The sequence below is a fragment of the Nothoprocta perdicaria genome, unplaced genomic scaffold, assembly GCF_003342845.1.
Source record: "Nothoprocta perdicaria isolate Ctin4 unplaced genomic scaffold, notPer1 scaffold_54, whole genome shotgun sequence".
Classification (NCBI taxonomy): Eukaryota; Metazoa; Chordata; class Aves; order Tinamiformes; family Tinamidae; genus Nothoprocta; species Nothoprocta perdicaria.
Window position 1 is genome coordinate 1,279,548 of NW_020455799.1, and position 20,926 is coordinate 1,300,473.

Genomic DNA, 20,926 nt, shown 5'->3' on the forward strand with positions numbered 1-20,926 from the left:
TGTTGTCTCTGACTTGCCTCGCCAACTCTAATTCCATCCGGGCTTTGGCCTTCCTCGTTTCGCATCTGCAATCTCTGACAATGTGCCTGTATTCCTGTATTTACCCATAAGTGACCAGTGAGAGACCTTAGTTATTCTGTATTTTCTTTAAATATTTGTTTCAGCCAACACTTAGAGCTATTTCTTCTTGCATTTGGCCGTGATATGTTTTTTCCTCAAATTCTGGCATGGATTTTCATGGCTTATTTTTTCCCATTATAGGGCTGAGTGACAGTGAAATTTTACACAACTGCTTTTTGTTCCAGAAAATTGTCTAATAAATGTTGTATTTGTCTCTTGTTTAGTCCTGCCTACTTAAAATTGAAACACCATGTACAGAAATAATTTATGTGCAGAAATAGTGCAGCATGGTTTAGATACTTTGAAGTAGAATTAAAATATGCAAGACATCCTTTGGAATGTAATTGTGATGTTAGAAAGGATGCTTGCCATGTATTATAAGGATATTTTTTGATCAGCTGTCAACTACTGATTTATATAAAAGAACATCATTTAAAAGAAGCACAGCAATTTATTTTCTCTTGTTGATGTATTTTATATCAGTTAGGCTTAAGATCAGATTTTCAGTCATGTCTTGCATTTTACTTTGACTCCTAATATTTAAATATTAGATCTATAAATATTGTTAATAAAAATGACAAGCTTTGTAGTGTAATGTAGTATGATTTTCAATCAAATGGCACTGTCAGTTTTCATTTAAAATTGACTTTTTCAGAACTTATTTCTAAATGAACTTAATCAGATTAATTTCATTTAGTCACATCTGTTCATGATTGTTTTGCCCTTTTACTAGCCATACAAATCATGAAATTAAGCTAATTATATACCATTATCAGCTGCAAAGAACTAGTTTCACAGTTTTATACCTTTTAATTCCCTACAGAAGATTAAGGCTTGTTTTTTTGTTAATATGGAGAGTGCAGTTACTTAAATGGATTTCCCTGCAGTTATCACCAAAGGATTAACTAGTTTATTATTGTTTTTCGCTATTCTAAATTGGTTATAGAACATTACATTTTGTGTGTTTTCATTGATGACAATGCTTGTAATGGTTCTGAGAAACATTTTTCCAAATAGAAATGCTCTGTTCAATGCTCTACGTAGTTTTACATCTATAAAACAAAAGAAATTGTCTTATCAGATTGTTTATTGAAAATAACATCCGATTTTTTTTTTCCTTTGTATTCTCTCTGTTCCTCCTTCTTTTGGGGTGCTTTGCGGGGATGCTGTCCTTATACAGGTGATGATGAGCAAAGTGACTGGTTTCATGAAAATGAATCTGGTGGAGCATGTGGAATTACAGGGGTCATTCCCTGGTGGGAACAGGAGGATTCTACAGAACTGGAAAGAGAATTGCCTGATCCAGTCTTTGAAAGTATCTTAACTGGTACTTTCCCTCTTATGTCCCATTCTGGGAGAAGAGGTAGGTAACAACCAAATATAGCTGTACAATCACTTGGACTTGGTAGAAAACTGTCTGTGGATTGTATAGCATATGTAAAATGATGACAAGATCTGGGACATAATCATTTTCTTACCCCTAAGCTACTTTATTTTTAAGACATCATTAGATGACAATTAGAATACTGTCAATGGATAGAAAAAACAGAAAGTATAAAAGTTGCTCACTTTGATAGCCTACTTTTATTTGTTGTCGTAGAGTTCGCACTGAGAATTATTGTGTTATTTAAAGGGAGTCTTCATATTACATTTTGTTTTGCTAGCTTCTATGGTAATTTTAGGATGTAGTGATGCAGTATTAGGAATATATTTGAGAGCGTTGAGCTTCTTGGGATTTTTTTTTTTTTTTTTTTAATTTTGTTTTGTTTTTCTTTGTGTCTCTGTCAAATATTTCTGGCAACTACATATTCAGTGTATCCAATGGTAAGTTGTTCCAGCTCTTGATTGCCTTCACAGCTAGGAACCTACTTTCATATTAAGGCTGAAGTTGCGAGACCTGAGCTTGCTGCCAAAGCCTTCCAGCTGCCACAAGGACCTCCTTTCACATCTAGAAAGAGTTCTCTTTTTAATGTGGGCATTGGTCGAATCACTGCCCACTGAATGCATTGAATTCTCTTATGAGGCTTATTTTCCATAGACTTGGGATTGTTTCAGTGAATCTAGTCTCTGCTTATTCACCAGATTTCCAGATTTCTAGTGCTAATACTAAAGAAGTTTTAAGCGATCCAAAATCATTCCTCTGTATCAAAATGGTAAGCTCGGCTTATGCAACAAACTGCCTAAAAGTAGAACTGCAGCAAGCAAGTGTACAGAAAGTATTTTTTTCTCATGACAACGTAATCTTTCCCACAACTTTCCCATGCTGTGTTCTTTGTTTCTATAGGTGCTAAATTTGCCTATGTACACATGCACACACATATATGTATTTATATATATTTTAAATTGAAGTCAATGGCATAGATCAATAAAATGCTATGTAGTGGTATAGGAAATAGTCTTGAATTAATTTCCCCTTTTTGTTTTAGGTTTCCAGAGCCGATTTAGTCATCTTCATGGAATGCCAGCAAGAAACATCAAAAAGCCTTCAGGAAATCAGACTACATTGGTAGGTGCTTCTATTATTGTGAGGTAACATGAGCTGCTCTTACAACTCGAAGCAACTGTTTATTCCTCTTATGCTTCTATCCTAATGTTTTGGATAAATAATTGAATGGAAAGACTATAGGGGAGTGGTAAAACTGCCGTGCCAATCCTGATTATTTTGTTTGTTTGCTTTTCTATGCTCTTTCTAAGACCCTGCTGTTCTTTTTAATTGAATATTTATATATGCTCACTCAAATCACAGGAACAGTCTAAGAGCTTGCTCTTAGCTATGATAGAAAGGGTTTTTTTTGTTCTTTTATTTAAGAAGATTTTCCATATTTACCTAACATAAAAGCATGTTGTGTCCTCTGTTTGGAAACAAGCTATCAGACCCAAGTTATTCAATTTTATGTAATACCAAAACATTCTACAATGGTTATATAGTACAATATTGTACTAATCTCTTATCCCCTCTCCAAAGTCCATTCTGAAAATCTATTCTCCTTCTCCTTTGTTTAGCTGATTTCTATTGTGAGAGGAAAAGGGCATATACAAAAAAAATGGAAGTAAGGCTTGCCATGTACCGGCCATACACATAGCACATACCTTCACACGAGTCTATTCAGAGCCTGACCACAAATGACAGTTGTTTTTCAGTGTTATTTAACTTTAGCAGCAGTGATGTTTATATTAAAAGAAAAAATGCAGCTATATTTGCTTCTGTACATGATCCATTTGGGATGTTTCCACAGCTTATTTTCTAAAATAGAATTCTAATGAATATTCAAGAGTTTATTGTAGGCAGTATGGGGAAGAGTATGAACTTTTTAAGATAAAATGTACTCACTGAAGTGAGTATTCCTTTCTTATATGAATACTGTTTGGAAGAAGAGGAAAAAGTAGGACACTCACTAGTAGTATGCAATAAATATATTCCAGCATGAAAAATACTGCAAGATTGGTGTTCTTTATTGTTTAGGACATTGTTAATTTGCCTAAACAAAATAAGGTACTGGTGAGAAAAGAGATATATTGCATGTGCAGACAGTAGAAAAGAACTGCTAGAAATTTAACTCATTTGAAGAGGAAAGATTTTTAATAGCTGAAGTCTGTGTCCAATAATTGCCATGTGGAGTTGAATAAGGTGCTTTAAATCCTTGGCCTATGATCTCTGCTGTTAGTGGTCGTGAATTAGATGAATGCTATCTAGTTCTTGGTTTCCTATCTACCTATTTTTATTTTTGGTTCAGTGCTTGCTTGAGCATATCTGGGATTTGTAGCCCATTTTCTAGGCTTATTGCAATTTCACTCTGGTATTTTATAGGAGCTATTATAACTGATAGGTTAGCTTCATGGCATTGATGATACATGGTTTAGCTACCCTAAAAACTGCCTTTTCCTCTAAATTGTAAAAAGGTGATCAAGTTTCAACTGATGAAGATATACTGTGAGTGTGTATGTATAATAATAATAATAATAATAATGTTTATCTTCTGCTACATTGTCTGAATTGTCCTTAGAAGCCCATTTTACCTTCCAGTGATCATATCTCATATATGGTATCGTGGTTCCTTTTATGAAAAAAGTGCAGGTTGATCTAGTAAAGAACGATAATTCAGTTACCTCCAGGTATTTAATACATCATTTACATAGTGTCATGAAGCAAGGTTGACATGTGAACACACCTCCTAGGCTGCTGTGTTTAGGCAAGAATGCACATACGGGATGAGTGCAAAGCCCTTCGAATGCAGAGTCCTCTGATCTTCTAACCTTCCTAATGACTGTTTATGTTTGTAGGCACATCTGCTGCATCTGCCTGAAAATTTAGCTATATAAGTTGAAATACATGTCCTTGCATTATAATCAAGTTATCACATTTTAAAGGAATTTTTTTAGATACTTCAATGACAAAGAAAGTCTTCTAATACCTGTGACATCTGATAACACAGAACAAGAAGTAATTACTCCTATTAGATGGTAACAGTGAAGAGCAGCAAAAATGCTTTTAGAAAGATTAATATCCTGAGAAATGAACACTGCAGACTCAACTCATTGAGCAGAGTAGCGATGGTGACCTCCTTTCCTTTTTAACAGCAAGGAGTCTGATGTCTATATCACTGCTTTTACACAGACTTTTAAGGGGCACAGGGCAAAAAATGGAGTTTTCTTCTAAGATGCATTTCCTAAGCATTATATAGAGATGTATTCACACTAAGGATGTGTATTCAGACAATGTGATGCTATAGCTGTCTCCTTACAGATAGAAAGTACTTAATGCCCAAATGTTTGGGTTTTTTGCTGTTAAAGAACCAAGAGGCTAAGTGTATCATATATGGTATATCAAGGCAATTGCTAATTTAGGGCACCAAGTCAAAAAGCAAAACAAGGCTSTCTGTGGACCAGTTTGTGAATTTTAATCTGAAGTAGCCACACCTGGTGCTTAGGTTCTGTCCAGACAATGCTCTTGCATTTCACTAGGCTAGTAGCTTGGGTTGGATGAACTCTTTCAATAATTAGTGTTTTGTTTTTGAGTCAGAATAAATTTTTTAATATATCCTTGTGCATGTTGAATGAGGCCTTATACTAACAATATATTTTTAAAAAATAAAAAATAACTCATTTCTGGCTAATGTGAAAGTAGAGATTTAATCTCTTTTTCCTGGACTTTCACTTTAAACACAATGTTAAAAATGGCATCCCACTTGACTAAGGTAATTGCCCTCTAGCATTAGTCTCAGAAATGCCAAATGTGCTGTTTGTATTATTTTTTATTATCTTTTTAATGTATCTTGCGGTTGAATCATAGTGACAAGTGCTATGAACTGGTAGTCTTGAATTTCACCTTCAACCAAGTGATAGTCATGCAAAACTACACTTAAGTTGACTCTTAAACCAGGGCAAGTAGGATAGGGACATCCCTCTCATTCTTCCTCATAATGACTTCTCTCTTATTGTATATATTGAACAGGTTAATGTGGTTCACTGTATGTGCTCTCTAAAAGTAATGATGGCTTCTTAAAATCTTTGGCTTCAACTTATGCATCATTGTAATTATTCCTCTTGTTATCTGCCAATTGTGACGGAGAAATCATTTTCTGGTGTTTGGCCTCATGATGGTCTTTTCTAGACATTTGGGACTTGCTTGCTTTGATGTCTAAAGTCCTTATTGGTTCTGTGATGTTTTATGTTTTAATGTAAGTTTAATAGAAGGAATTTCTATTTAAGCATAATCTTTTTTATTTAAAAAAAAAATTCTATCCTCTAAAATAATCACCCATTCTCCCAGAAAAATGCCATTTAATAATAGCTTGAAGCAACATCGAGAAGAATAAATACTAATTTAATAATCTCATATGCAGTATCAAGTTCGGGGTCATAATTTCCTTGTGCTTAAAATTTGATTGATTTGATAGAAGAAAACATTAGGGGGATGGGATTGGGGAGTTGATCACATAATTGGAAATAAACAGTAAATCTCATACGTAATAGAYAGAACATCAGATAGGTGCCTCAGCTGCTGACATAATTTCTTGCTCGCCATTTGCTAAACCGTAACAACTCATTCAGGAGTGGTTTTCACACTCATTGACAAGAGTAGCTTTACCATTCTTTAGAAAACATCTTTTTGCTCAAAAGAGAGAAGTGGAGGAGGGTGAGCGCTATCAATACACATAGAGCATCTTGGATATCAGTAAGCAGGTACTTCGGCTGCACTCCCTATGGTTGTTGTTCCCTAGGAAACGACTTCCATAATGGCACTTCAGGTGTCTAATAGAGGTGTATCATCAGTTAGCTTTCCAATAGCTAACACAGTCTAGATTAAGCCTACTGTCATGTGAATTTTACTGTGGGGCATCTGCAAGATGCAACTCTAAAATCAATGTATCTTCTCTCCTTTTTTTCTAGCTCCCCTACAACTTGATTTTTAAATGCTATAGATGAAAAAGAATTATTTGACTTTTTTCTTGTTTTAGCAGGGGGTCTGTCAGATCATTACTATAAAGTAAAGATTGAGACTTAATGTTATATAGCTTTGCTTAGTTTATGATGAAAATGAAAATATAAACTACAATTTGTGTGTTTTTTAATATATTTGACCATATGTGTTTTATACCCTTTGGAGGAGGTAGCTCTAAGAATAGTGAATTAAATTGGACGGTAAAAAGGAAGACCTGTGTAATCCATGCATGTGATCAAGTGATCACATGAGCCCTCACAGGCCAACACTCTTAAGACGTGCAAAATCTCTTTCATTCTGCCCTTTGCAATTTAATTCAGCTGAATTACAGGCTTGCATCTGATCTCTCATGTGTGCGCTTTTTGTCACTGCTTTTTAGGGTTTTTTTTGTATATGATTTGTTCTTCCTCCTTTCTATATTAACTGTAGATAGCCCCTCATTTGACAGGTGACTTTTAGAAACTTAGATGCATGCATATGTGAAGTTTTCTTAATCTGTTGTTTCTCCACATTGACTTAGCRTCTTTGCAGATTGAACTTTTAAGGGTCAAGAAATTTATACTGAGTTTTTGGAATTTGAGATTGGCTATTGTGCAGTCAATTTTCTTTCTATCAGTTAATGGGCAAACTTCTAGGACTTTCTTGATATGGATATGGAAAAGTATATACTTTTAAATACTTGTGAAATTAATTTTAAAGAGCATTGGATAAAAATGTGTCCTATTCTCCTCCCTCTCTTATTTTTCCCTGACAACCCCACCTATACTGGTTTGGTTAGTTCTAAAAGAAGTTGTATACAAATACTTAAATAGATATTTTATTAGGCTGACAGTACAGATTAAAGCTATATGCTTACTTTTTCTCTGTAAAATATTACCAAACTGGAGGGGGGGGAAAAAAAAAAAAGAAAAAAAAATGCTTGTGATAAGCTTTCTAAAAGAAAACATATGTACAGTGGTTTAGACTTCCTTGCCATCCTGATTTGTTTTAAATCTCAATCTAATCAGTGGTGTAGAAGAGCAAAAAGAAAGACAATTTGCAGTGTCTAGAATTAAGAACATTACCTATTATAAGTTTACCATTTAGCATATGTGGCTTTTACACAAAAGAATCTGACTGCAGAAAAAGTTAATTTACTTTAAAAAAAAAAWTGGTAAACTGGAAATAAATATTTTGACATATACTGAGACCTTCTGTTAGGGGGTTTAGAACCCTTTATTCACAGTAATCTCACAAAATATAGCTATGTAATTATTCTAATTATTCTATTATAATATTTAAATACTAAGATATTTACTCAAGTTTTCTTTGTCCTGATATTGTTATTAAATGAATTCACCTATTTCAGTAACGTACGTGTTTATATTCAACATTTTATGTGTGTTTTTCATTTACTTCATTTATATTGAGTATGTTATTGTATTTTATCTTGTATTAAATATTACTAAAATGTGARAAATATTTTAAAAATATTTGTCAGTTGATGGATTAGTACTCTTCAAAGGGAAACAAAACACTAAATATTTCTAATCCTGCATTATTTACCGCATGGATGGTTAAATGCTACTTTAAGCCTCATAAAATTAAAAGGGAGAAATCTGCCAACTGTAGCAGGAATTGGATTTAGGAAGAGTGGTACAGAGCCAAAATATTGCTACAGAATTAAATGTCAAAAATCTTCTTTAATAGTAGATATATAGTTCACAGTGCCTGGTTATGATTAATACATTTAATCTAAATCACTGAAAGTTGCTCTCTCCTTTTCCATAAAATACAATAGGACACAAATCAGTTTTACTGTAGGTGGATAACAATTGGAAAATAATGCATCTTCCCGCCCAATAAATTGTCAGTTATACCTTTTAACTAAAATCCATTCATCTTTCCAAAATTTATTACAATTTCTAATAATAAATCTTTTCAAATGTTTATTCATTTGCCTTTTGATACATTTGTGCCACTTTTGCTATGGTCTAATGTTTTTTCTTTTGATTCATTGTAAATTAGAAAATCTATTTTGATTCAATTTTCTAGTTAAGAAGTTAAAATCTATAACCCAGGCATTTTTTTCATAGTCTCCTCTGCACATTTTAATACCCTTGAACTTAGATACAATCCAGTAAATTCTGATCAGAGGGTGATTAAAAGACTTTTCACTGCAGCTTCTTGACTCAGGGCCAGATTCATAAAACAAGTGCTTATGAGATTGTTAGATGGTTTTCTCCCTGATTCAGAGGGAGATGGAAAGAATTACAGCAAATGAACAGATATGTAGGTTTGCACTGGAGGCTTTTAATACAGACAATCAAAATAGCCCCTTTGAATTAGAATCCAGCTGTGCCCACACACAGCGAGGCAGCAGAAGCCTCCCTTTGTTGTCCCTTTAGAGCAGGAAGACAATAACAGGCAGCCGCTGGGGTCTGCGCTGCTGCACGGTTCCCGTTATGTCTTGTTTCTGCCACCATCCATTGCCAACCTCTTACAAAGTGAGGTTGGCTGCTTTTTCATGGTTTTTTTTGAAAGTAACTTCTTTTTAGGGTAAAATAYTTCAAGTGAATTTATCGTTCTGATCTTTAATGACTGATCTGCTGATCTGTATTGTGAAATTGTACTTGCTGCTCTCTAATAAAATAGAGATAGACTTTTTTCTTTTTTTTTAAATGTACTGATAATTGGATCTGGGTAGGAGATATACTTATGCACTGTGATCTGTTTTCTGACAGGGCCTGTGTGTGAGAAACTTGATCTGATATGTAACCACATGATTGTTGACAGAACAGAGGGACAAGATTAGAAAATATTTCAAACTTAACTATGAAGAAAACTACTTTCATAGTTTGTAATTGATCTACAGTATCATTTTTTGGTGAATTTATGTAGTTGAAAGCATCTTGGGTGTTCAAATGATTGATTTCAGAGTTCAAAAGAAATCATTTGTGTGGGTGGATTAGAATTCATTAATTTTACTAATTACATGGTGACTAAAACAGATGTTTTCTTAGGCAAAGATCAGGCTTAATTACAGGTCTTACCTATGCATCTAAAAATAGTGTCAATATGTTCACGTCTGTTTTTTGAAAAGTTAATATGAAGGTACAGTTCCATTGCAGATTTCTTAAGCCTTACTTTAATTGTTTACTAAGGTAAAACTAGTGCTCAAAGTATTTATGCAAGCATATATGTTAACAATGCAGCTGCTAGTAGATTCCTTCAAGAGCAAGGTAGGGCCATCATTGCATCTCTAAAGTTTCAAAATCAGTCCTACCCATTTACTCTATTTCAGTAATAGAGATATCCATGCACTTCTAGTAGTGTTACAAATATACTCAAAACCACTAAAATGTGTGGCTTACAGTTCAGTAAAATATGCATTTGCAGCAATTTTATTAGCCTATTAGGTTTCTTAGGCAAAGGTATGTACTCTGTAGGCCTACAACCTACATAAGAAAGAGAGAATAAGCTACTCCAGAATTAGAAAAAGAGCAAAGCCAAGGTGTTGTGTGTCCATTATTCCCCTTAAGCAAGCTCATGTTAATATTTCGTCTGTTTTAACTGTGTTAAGTATGTATCTGTCACTATTATGGGGCTTTCGAGATCACCTAACTGCTAGTAACAATCGGGACACAGAAAAAAATTACCTTGGAAAGCAGCACTGCAAGCAACAGCCTGAGGGTGCATGATACATGGAGTGTATATGGTTTTGCTGCATTCCTTGCTTGGAAGAAATGCAAGAAAGAGGAAGAAAGCTAAAAAAGCATCAATGGTCATAAGTTGGTGTAATGAATACTTAATGAAGTAAACTGAAACATGGAAACAAAGGTACAAGAATGTAAGTGGAATCATAGATTAAAAATGGTAGTATTAAAACTTTGATCCCAATTTTAAATCTATATTACATCTTTCTAATTTTAGAGCAGCAAAGGTACTGYACTTCATTATGCTGTCTTGCTTAGATCTACCAAATGCCAGTACTTTTTATAATTTCAGATATAAATTGTGTATCTTGTATGGAAAAGAATTCTTGCATCTTTTTACTATGGAACTGTTTCCTTCAAAATAAGGAGACTGTTCTATACCGAGCACCACTTCCATTTTTTAAAATTCTTATTTTGTTGAAATTTGTGTGTAGCAAGACAAGACAGAACAGTGCATTTAGAATGAACATTTATGAGCAGAGTCAATGTAATGCATTGCTAGCAATTTTATTTTTTTCTGGGTATAGCCAAAGCTGTTAATCTTGAGAGCAGCCRGTTCAGAATCTCTTTCACTTGGACATGGCAAGCTTCAGTGCAAGTGACTACCTTGCTGCTTTTAGTTGTGGTGATGTATTCGGGGATGTGGGACCTTGGAAAAGCAGGTCCTTAATTAGTGCAATTTTAGTGCTAGATTAATAGGCATGAAACTACTAATTGTACTAAGTTGGCTCTCTGTGATAGAGAGTTTTTTTTTTTTTTTCCCTCTGTTTGACAGAGAGCGGGCAACATCATTCAAGATTATTGAGGACAATTGACCCACTGTTTCCTCTTGCTTCCTCTAGAGAAGGCGGTGATCTTCCCTCAGTTAATGTTCATATTTTCTTAACATGCTTAAGTGGTCTGTATTTCTTTGGCAGAAATGAACAGTTTTCTTTTAGATGTGTTTCCTAAGCAGTCCTTTCTTTAAACTAGCAAGGCAAAGAAGCTTAATCTCATAACAGRAATGGGTCCCTGTGAAGGGACCTGTGAAGGACCTGTTTGAATCAATAGCTCTCAGCACTCATTTTTGCCAACTACATTCTGAGGGTGCTAAATGTGAAAATTGAATGGTCTCGTTATCAGTTATGCCTTTCCTACTGCATAAAGTAGAAGCAGTATTCTGGAATGAGATTAATTCTTGCCTTTTGTGCCTCCAAGTCTTTAGGGAGCAGGTGGCAGCTGAGACGATTGGCTTTGGAAGGTAAATAATATCCTTGAGGTACTGGCCAGTGTGCTCTCTGTGGCTTTCAAAGTGYGTTACAAGTGCAATTAGTTCTTGTGCCTTCAGAAGAATAGAACAGGATCTCTTGCCTACCTTAACCTAAAGGGACACAGAAAACTGCCTGGAGATTCAGGTACATCTGGTAYCCCCTTTATTTTACCCTCTCTGACTGTAGAAACTGAAAACGGCCAACTATGCTGTCAGTGCACATGCAGCCCAGGGGTCTCGAATGGCCTTGACTTCTGCAAAACAGATTATTCCAGTAGGGTGACAGAGCTGGTAGGCTGTTAGGAGAGCTAATGAAATCAGACACAAGCCCAAATATAATACCAGTTGTTTGAAACTCTACTGGCATCGGACTAATTAAACATAAACACCTAAAGCATTCATGTATTTCTTTATCAAAATTATCAGACTGGAGACGTGCCCACAGCTGGAGAGAGGTGGGACTTTTTGATCTCACTTAACCTTTCGAGTCTAACTAAGAGGATTTGTCTTGGCAGCCCCATCTCTGAGGGGAGATCATTGAAACCATTAATGATCTATCCTTTGGCAAAATGCCTGGCACAAATTCTTGCAAGCAGACTTTTTTTCTTTAGAGCTTTCCTCAACACATCTTTTAAGTCTAATACACTAAGCGGTAAACACTTAAGAACTTGCCTGCGGAGAAGAATTTGGGTAAGGCTGGCAACCCTTTCCAAAAAGAGCCAAATAAGCCCTTCAACACTTTTCTCCCAAAAGTGATAGTCCAAAACAGGATGCATGTCAATTCTCACAGTGTCAATTCTCACAGTGTCAATTCCACCTGGCCAAAAATCCTTGAGAGTTTGACAGGACTTCACCTACTGCGTGTCTCTTTCTGTTTTAAAAATGGCCATAAATGTGGCTGGTTAAAGGATAGTTTTCTTTTGGCAGGCATTAACATATATTTCTGCCATATGCAGTAGGATGTTAAGATGAGGAAGGCTAAGCTGCACTGAAATTGTCCTGGAGATGTGGATTTGGGTTTGTTTTTGATATTATTAACCTCTTCCTGGTGGAACAAGATGATCCAATATCTTTGATTTATACCTGGCGCTTGTCCGAGATGCCTTTGTATCTTTTTCTCACCAAAAGTGCATAGAAGAAGAGTATATGTTCCTATTAATGAGTATCTARTGATGTTTTCAGAATATTAAGTAACTGGTTTGTTCTCTGTATTTTGGATGTCTATGAACTCTGTAAGTATTTTTGATGAAGTTTGAGAAGGATTTGCTTTTGGATTTATGGGATGGAAAAATGGATGYACTCTGGAAGTCCTCTTAAGGTGTTGCTGATAGACCCACTTGATGATATGGGTGCGTGTATTTACTTCGCTGGATTTCACCTAGCAGACGCTGAGCAAATAAAATTCTTCTTGACTGCTAAAGAATCCTAAWTTCCTAGGGATTACTTCTTATTACTGCCACTTGACCAAATCCCCTAGCCACAGTAACTTGAGCTTCCCCTTCCCTTTTCTTCTGACTTCACTCTTTTTACTACTCCTGATGATAACCCCAGTTCCCCTTCATGTCTCTTAAATGTGTCAGCACGTACAGTTCTCATGTCAACTAACAAACTGCAAGTTTGATAGTGAGGCAGCGTGTGCTGTGAGTTAGTCCAAGCCAGCAAGGTACCAAATACCTGCTGAGTTCAGGCTGGTGTCTCCCCTGAGGCATAGTACTGAGTTGAGTGTGTTACTCTGTCCTTTGAGTGTCTGCTGAAACTTGCTAATGGGCTTAAAAACAGAAAGCAAGCTCTGGCATAGCATAAAATACTTAGCATTAAGTATTTTATGAAGTACTATGATCATATGACAAAAATGCTACTCACGTTCTCTTAAAGGCTGGCAGGTTTCCTGCTTGAGGAGTATGTAGCTTTGYTTTTGTTTTGTATACTTAGATGTTTACAGAAGAAAGAAGAGAAAGTAGAGGATATAGCAGGAGGCAGATTTGTGCTGAAAAGTGTTATTTTTCATTTGTCTCCAATTTTATAAGGTTACTTATGCAAGCTGTTTCCTTCAATAAAGTGTCTTAGAGAAAATTAGAACTGAAAAGTAAGTATATAGCAATGTACAATGTTTCTGTTCTTGTGTGCCAGGATATCAATTACATGTGTATAGCTTACTAATCATATTTAATAAAGTAGTCCAAATTTTTGTGATACTTTTTGCTTTCTAACAAGAAGAAAGTAAATACATTTATAAGTATAATGCTTAGCTTTTTGAAAAGGTAAGCTCCCTTCAGTAAACCATCCAGTTTTAGTAAATATGCTCACTATAGCTAATGTGCTGATATCAATATAGTCACTGCTGTGAAAATGATAGATGATAAGATGCAATCTCAGGCTTTGTAGAGGGAAAATAGTCTCTCTTGAGACTGTAATCCAGATTCACAGAGGTTAAATTCCATCCAGCCTGAACCTGGCATTTTGTATTAGGTGTTTCTGAGCATTTAAAGTCAACAAAATCCAAAGAACAGAGAATTGGTGGAATTTGGGCTGTAAATCTGGGCTTGTGTGCTTCTCTGTCTAACAGCTATTGAGATCTTCTCTTCCATTTTGGTAGGWATGTGGGAAGAAAATACCAAACAAGTCATAGAGGATTTGGGAACTGAGAGGAGAGAACATGAGAGACTAACAGGTTATGAAGATGGGATCAGTAAATATATAATTTTTTACGTGCTTTAATTTTTGTTGTTATACTGTAGGACCAGCTTCTCAGTACTGTGTGTGTATAGAAAAAGAAAAAAAATCACAAACCAGTGAAGTTGTTGATGCAGTGCTTCTACTTTTAAGCTATTGATTTGTGGTAGTTTGTGAATTTACTGAGAAGGATTTGAGTAGCGTCTTGAAAAAGAGTGCGATCCTCGAATACTGACAGAAGGACCTTGAAACTGAATTACAGCTTTAATATTCAAACTGGGGCATATATTGTTATTTGTGGTATATGTAAAATGACTTTTATAGATGAAATTTAAAGTCGGTGACGCAGAATAGGGTTTATAGCGCATGTGCTTTAAGGAGAATGAGGGAAGAGCTTTGAAGTTGAGCACACAAGCAAAAGATGCATATTTATTAAATAAAGTAATTTTAAAATACTGAAATRTTAAAGGAAAAAGTTGTTGTTGCAGTTGTATTATTCAGTTCATATTCTGCCTGCCAGAAATAGATGCAGAATTCTTCTTTATTCTTAAGTATTTTAGCAAGCAAGAATTATACAGATTTACTGGGAACAGTTAAAATCAAGAAATACTTCTCTTGGCAAACAAGGYGATGCAGCCTTGTCACATCTTTGTGCTCAAGCCTGTCAGTTCTGCTAGTCTCAGTCCTTGTAGTGCGRTGTCAGGGTCTTCTGTGCTTCTCCTGGGCTGCTTCCCAGCCCTGGCAACGTGTCTCACGTGCCAGCCCCGGCTGTGTAGCTCTCTCTACGTGGTTTAGACATTTGCATTCCAGAAACCAGGAAGGTATTCTTAGAGATTCCTAAGGCCCTTAGTGGCGTTTTTTGTGAGTATATTTTCTTTTGAGTTAGTCTGTGGCACAAAGCTGCCAATCCACTGCCACAGAGGGTTGGGAACGGCAGAGACCAGTAGGAGACCTTGTCTGACGATGTGTCAGCCTGCGCGTAGCCAACAGAGCAGGCAGCTGCTTGGGAGCACTTGKGATCCGAGCGGCTGCAGACCAGCTCAAGGCAGCCCTCTAGCAGTGGGGTTTTAAATGGATAGCAGAGGATGGAGCACTAAAACTGGCAGCAGAAAGAGTGCATTAGTGCTTGAAAAGGGAGATTCATAATAGCTTGATGTCATCCTTGGCAGCTGAATGGAGAGCATCCAGTCTTCCTCGTATTAACCCCCAATATAAAGTACAGTGAAAACTTAGATACAGGATAAGGGCATAGGCTGAGAGGTCCAGACTTGACGATATCACAATGTCAGGAAGATAAGCCACTTGCATGCAGTAAACTGGTGACATTCTGGTCATCTGGAGATCCACTTTTCTAAGTATATTCCTTACTTTGTAAGACATATAAAAAAGGCTGAAGACATCCATACTTTACAACTTTTCAATGATCTGGTTATAAGTGATTTTTGAAATATACTCATGTCACTAAATCAGTGCAATCGTATGAGAAGCATTCTTTCGTCTTCATTGTGTAATTCTCTGTGTGACGTAAAATGTCAAATTATAACTTTTAAAAAAGGACTGTAATGGTTTATTAAGTAGATTTCATTCTCACTATCATGTTCCCAAGTAGGTTTACTTGGTATATTATAACAATCTTGGTATATTATAACAATCTGGAAAGACTTTACCATTATGAAAATAGTGGCAGAGTTTATAATGTTTTGGGGGGATTCCACATACAAGTTAAGTTTAGAGGCAATTTACAGAAAACCTTGTTTTTTCATACTAAGCAGTGTCCTGCTTTGTATGGTTGGAGAACCTTTGTAAGGTTTCTCACTCACTGAGAAACCAGCTGCTGGTTTCTATTTTCAAGTAATTTAAAAATGACTCTCAGTTCTGATGTTCTATTACAATAGTTACGAGTAAAATAATGATCAGTCTTTTATCATTCATCACAAGTTCTGCATAGCATCATGGTAAATGAATAGTTGGCCTTATTAACAATAATTCTTTATGATCAAAGCTGTGGTCCAATTTCAAGTCAGTGAGAATTTAAAGATGAAATCATTTGCTAAAACTTTGATTATATGTTAGGATACAGCAAATAGGCCAAACATGATGATCAGTAGTCCTGCCAAGAAAAATTTTAGTCTGTACAAGTGGTGTGTAATAGAGGTGACATCTTCTTTTGAAGATGAGCAATTATAGATTTATGAATGTAAGATTAGTAAAGTGAAGTAATCTCTAAGGGGGTTGTTTGTTTAGAGGGTTGTTTTTCCCTACTTCTCTGCATTTATCACAGTTCCTTTCATCAACAAAAACATAATGATAACCAGAAAAAAAAAAGYTAGCAATGGAATATTTAAATGTTTTCTTAATTTGAGATCCTTTTGACACAGTCCCTCAAATTACTTTTTGGAAAAATAGTTAACAGAATTTGAAGAAAAGAATGCAATACATAATGCCTTTTATTAAACCAGCTTTAGGCTTTGGTCTTGCTAATATGGTGCTGACATATAGAAAGGCAGCAATCTCACCCTAGATATGTTTAAAAAGCTGCTGTTCTTCCTCCCTGTGGTGTATTATAACTGTGTTTTTATACTAACATTAGAATTTAAAATTTGTTACTTTTAGACCTGTGTATTTTTAATGGAAATTTAGTAAACATAATACATCTAAGAGATTGTGAAGCTAGGAAATCTGCCAGTGTTCTGAAGTGGCAAGGGACAATGGGAGGACTTCACTTAAGACTTTTAGAGCTACTCATTCCCCTTTTTCTTCCTCTTTCTCTTGACCTTCATTTTGTTGGAAATTACCTAGATCYAAAAGTGGCCAGAACTTCATGGCAGTAGCGGGTAGTTGGAGCACAAACTATTAATCTTGATCACTTTTCTATCCTGTGCTTTGATTGAACTAATGTTGRTAGAATTTATTTCAATGTATTCCAACTTTTAACCAGTACATTTTTTAGGTTTGTTTTTTATTAGGCAATGCTTTCATCTGAGCTTTGCATAACGTTTTATCTGTCAAAAATACCCAACTAGCAAACCCCTCTGATTTGTACTGTGCTAAGTACATAGATTTACTGCTGCAGTTTGAACATCTTTAAATTAAAATACATCACTCATTCCAAATGYATTGATTTACACATCTATGTCAATATTAAGTACAGCAAGTTTTCCAATAAATTAAAAAGATCTTGCATGGCAGGTTACACTTAGTGGATTGGCTTAACTTTATAATTTTTGCATTATAGCTATATGTGTATTCTTATTCTTTCACCCKTTATTCTCGAGGACTGTTACACATATGACAAACTGACAAAGATGAAACCTGTTAAGCTGGATATTCACACCAAGGTGAGCCAGCTTGCTTTTTTTCCTGAGTTTTCAATTCCTGACAGGTGCCTAAAAATATGCAGATTCTGCTTATGTTTTCTTAATACCTAAAAAGTCATAAATCAGGCTTCAGAACTCTTAACTTTAATAGTAATGTAATAGTATTGGTTTCTAAAAATTATTGATTTTACTGTAAATGTTCAAGAGTTTTATAGTTTTATTCTATCTTTTAGGGAGGTACTAAGGAAATCACCTCTTCTATGCAGTTCTTTTCAGCTACCTGCTTGTGCAACAGCCACTTGTTTTTACAGCGTGCATACCTAAGAGCTACCAATGCAAATCCTCTTATCACATCTCTCTTTTGCTTTCTTCTGCAAGAGAAGGTGAAGCTGCCTTTCGTTTGATTTCAGCAGTCAAACAAGAAGTAGGCAGCAACTGATGCACTGTAGGGATGTTCTCCAACTTACTCTGTGAAAACATGTGTGTGCCTGTATCTAGTTGTATCTGGTTGTTGACTTGAAGAGCAGATGAGATGTAAAAATGGATGTAACATTTGATATTTGAAACATATATCTTCTGCAGGTGAACTACGTACTGTTGCTTGAACATTTGCCGAGAAATAATTTAGACAGCTTAGAGAATTCAAGGTGCTTTTTTTWAATTATTTTTATATTACTTTTCTGCTCTGTAAATATAGACCTAGTAGATCATATTTAGTTAGCTCATGTGCATCTATCCAAATGCCAGATAAATCCACCTGGGAGCTGTCCAGTTCCTCAAAACTGTGTTGTATTTTTTTGAGTTATTTTCATGCCTATTGCTGAAAGTCTAGAAGTCATCAAGAGATTCTCTTCACTACCAAAGGATGCAGTGATATTTTTTTTCCTCAGCTGAGGAGAAAATTTGCAGGTACTTTTTTTTTTTTTTTTTTTTTTTTACTTTCAAAAGTTAAGTTAACATGCTGGACTATTCTGGCCTTGCTACTGTTCATCTATTAATATTAAACAGGTACATTGCTTAGGTTTCAAAACAGGTATGTTGCTTGGCTATCAGTTGTACTGATATTGTACTAATTTTTAATCAGAGTTTATTCCCAGATTTTCTTCATTTCTGCACACCTAGTACAGCTTGGAGAAAAAGGAAGATATTTAATTTTGTTTCTTGAATTTACATTGTTTGGAACTTGCCCTTAACTTAGACATTTTTGTGTAAGAATGAATTAAAATACATAACTGGAAGTGAATAACCTGTTTTGTGGAGGTATATTCTATGGTTTTGGTACCTCTATCTTCCTAGTAGAGTAAATGTTTTAATGATTTTTTTTTTTAATCCATTAGCATTCTCCAGTAGAAAACCTTTTTGTCTGGCTATTTTAGCTGGATATCCTTTGGAAATGAGTTGTGCTATCATTCTTTTGGACCAATTTCCCCCTCTCTATCTCCTTGTCTCATTCCAATAAGTTCAGAAATTCTTAGTTAATTTGACAATCCTACTTAAATTTGACAGTCGTACAGATATAAAAGATTATTAAATACCTTAAGCTTACTGAAAATAAATAGCTAGGCTGAGAAGAGAAACCTAAATTTACGAACTCTCCTGAGGACGGGCTGCAGCCCATGCTCAGTTAGTAGTGTGAGAGAATCCCCATAGGACTGACCTTGTAAAAGCGTCAATATTTGATCAGTGTTTGGACCTCAAAGTCAGTCAAATGTCAGATATAAAGCCATAAGAAACCAGGTGGAACTTCTGCTTTTCTTTCCTGCTTCCCTTATCTCTATGTAGGATAGGTCATCATGGATAGGTAGAGATAATAGGAATAAGAGCTTTAAAAGCACTAGACCTACTGGTTTGCTATTACATGCTGGCAAGTTCAACTATGTTTAGTAATTAGTATCTGCTGTTTTCCTTAGCTATTTTGACAGTTATTTGTATTTCAGTTCATTATATGTGAAGCTTTTGCCTATAAAAGTTCATACTGCAGTTGACTTTTTCTGSATGTGATTAGACCTGTTGCTGTAGTGACCCCTATGTCGTCTTTTAGTTTTTGGCTGAATGTTCTAAAAATATTTTGTTCTCCTGTTTTAATAATGTCTAAGGTTAAGTTTCCCTAAGGTACTGGTAAAAGATAATGCCAAGAAGATTCTTGGCAAATTTCCAAGTTCAGGTCTTTTGAGTTTCAAGAATGATGGGTCAAGGAGGAAGCAAACATGCTTCCTGGTAGCCTAAGGTAAGAACTACTGTTGTAGTGAGCTGATGCTTTGAACATAAAAATGGTATGCTAAATTCTTGAATGTATATAAAATGTATTTTATATTTTTCAGGTCTAATAAGTATTAAATTAAAATAATAAGGCTGACTTTCATCTTTTATATCTCTCCCTGGGAATTTTTAATTGCTGGAAATGAGAAGGAATGGAATCATTGAGTTTCTATTTCCACTAGATTATGTCACTTGCATTCCTTCGGTTTTATTTGGGCCACATGAACTGAATACTCTAATGCCAGTAAATTTCTTCATTTAATATACATAGAAACAGAATTCATGGTTCAAATTTACTGATTCTTGAGGAAGKTGAGGGAAGGAAAGTCATAGCTGTTAGGTTCTGTAGGAATTTAGTGCTTTTGCTGGAAAACAATATTTTTCCTTATTCAAAATTAGTGACAGAAGATTAAAAGCATTCATGTTTCAGAAAAGAACTTGGCATAGCGTGTCCTCTGATTTTGCCATGTTTATTGATAGTGGTAGCTTCCTTTTTAAGAAATGTGAATAATTAATGTGTGTATACTATGTCATAGCAGCTTCTTGGTGAGCCTCATTCAGCCAAATTGACTTCTATTCTCTATCTGATATTATATATAATGAATCTAGACAATGGGAGAAAAATGTTGGCTTATGCTTTTGTGTAATGCTGTTCCAGGGGAATTGTTATTTTCACATATTTGATCTTTGTTTTTGAAGAAATTAGAGAAAGATAGTTGTAGCCTGTGATAAAAGCTGATAGTAACCTGACTTATTTCAGTCAAATAATTATTCCAGCTCTGCATATCTCTCCCTTTTTTTTTTTTTTTTTCTTTTTTTTGTTGTTGTTATCAAGGTAGCAACAAATCATACTCTAGTGTTACTAGATTCCATTTCCATGCTGTATTTAGTTTTTTGACCTGGTTTTGTGATTGGCTGAAAGGATAATATTTATACTTGTCTATACCTGTCTCTTCCTGCATATGATCACGTTTATGATACCATATTCTATGCAGTACATTTCTTCCCTGTCTGAGATTTTTTTCAAACTTTCTGTAGAGAAAAAAAAATAAAAATAAAAAACCAGAAAAGAGATTCTAGCTGTACACTCAGTCATCTACTTAATCCTTATCCCCTGCACATTGTCAATACCCATCTAATTCCACTTTAACAACAGTAATTGGCTGATGGA

General features: G+C 35.2%; 1 protein-coding gene across 1 annotated transcript in view; it reads left to right on the plus strand.

Moving 5' to 3' along the window:
* Positions 1 to 20,926, plus strand: part of GPATCH2 (G-patch domain containing 2) — a 97,011-nt gene that overhangs the window by 16,445 nt on the left and 59,640 nt on the right. The window contains exons 4-5 of the mRNA XM_026048442.1: positions 1,301 to 1,483; positions 2,547 to 2,626. Of these exons, the coding sequence (XP_025904227.1) occupies positions 1,301 to 1,483; positions 2,547 to 2,626 (263 nt within the window). The remainder of the gene's footprint in view (positions 1 to 1,300; positions 1,484 to 2,546; positions 2,627 to 20,926) is intronic.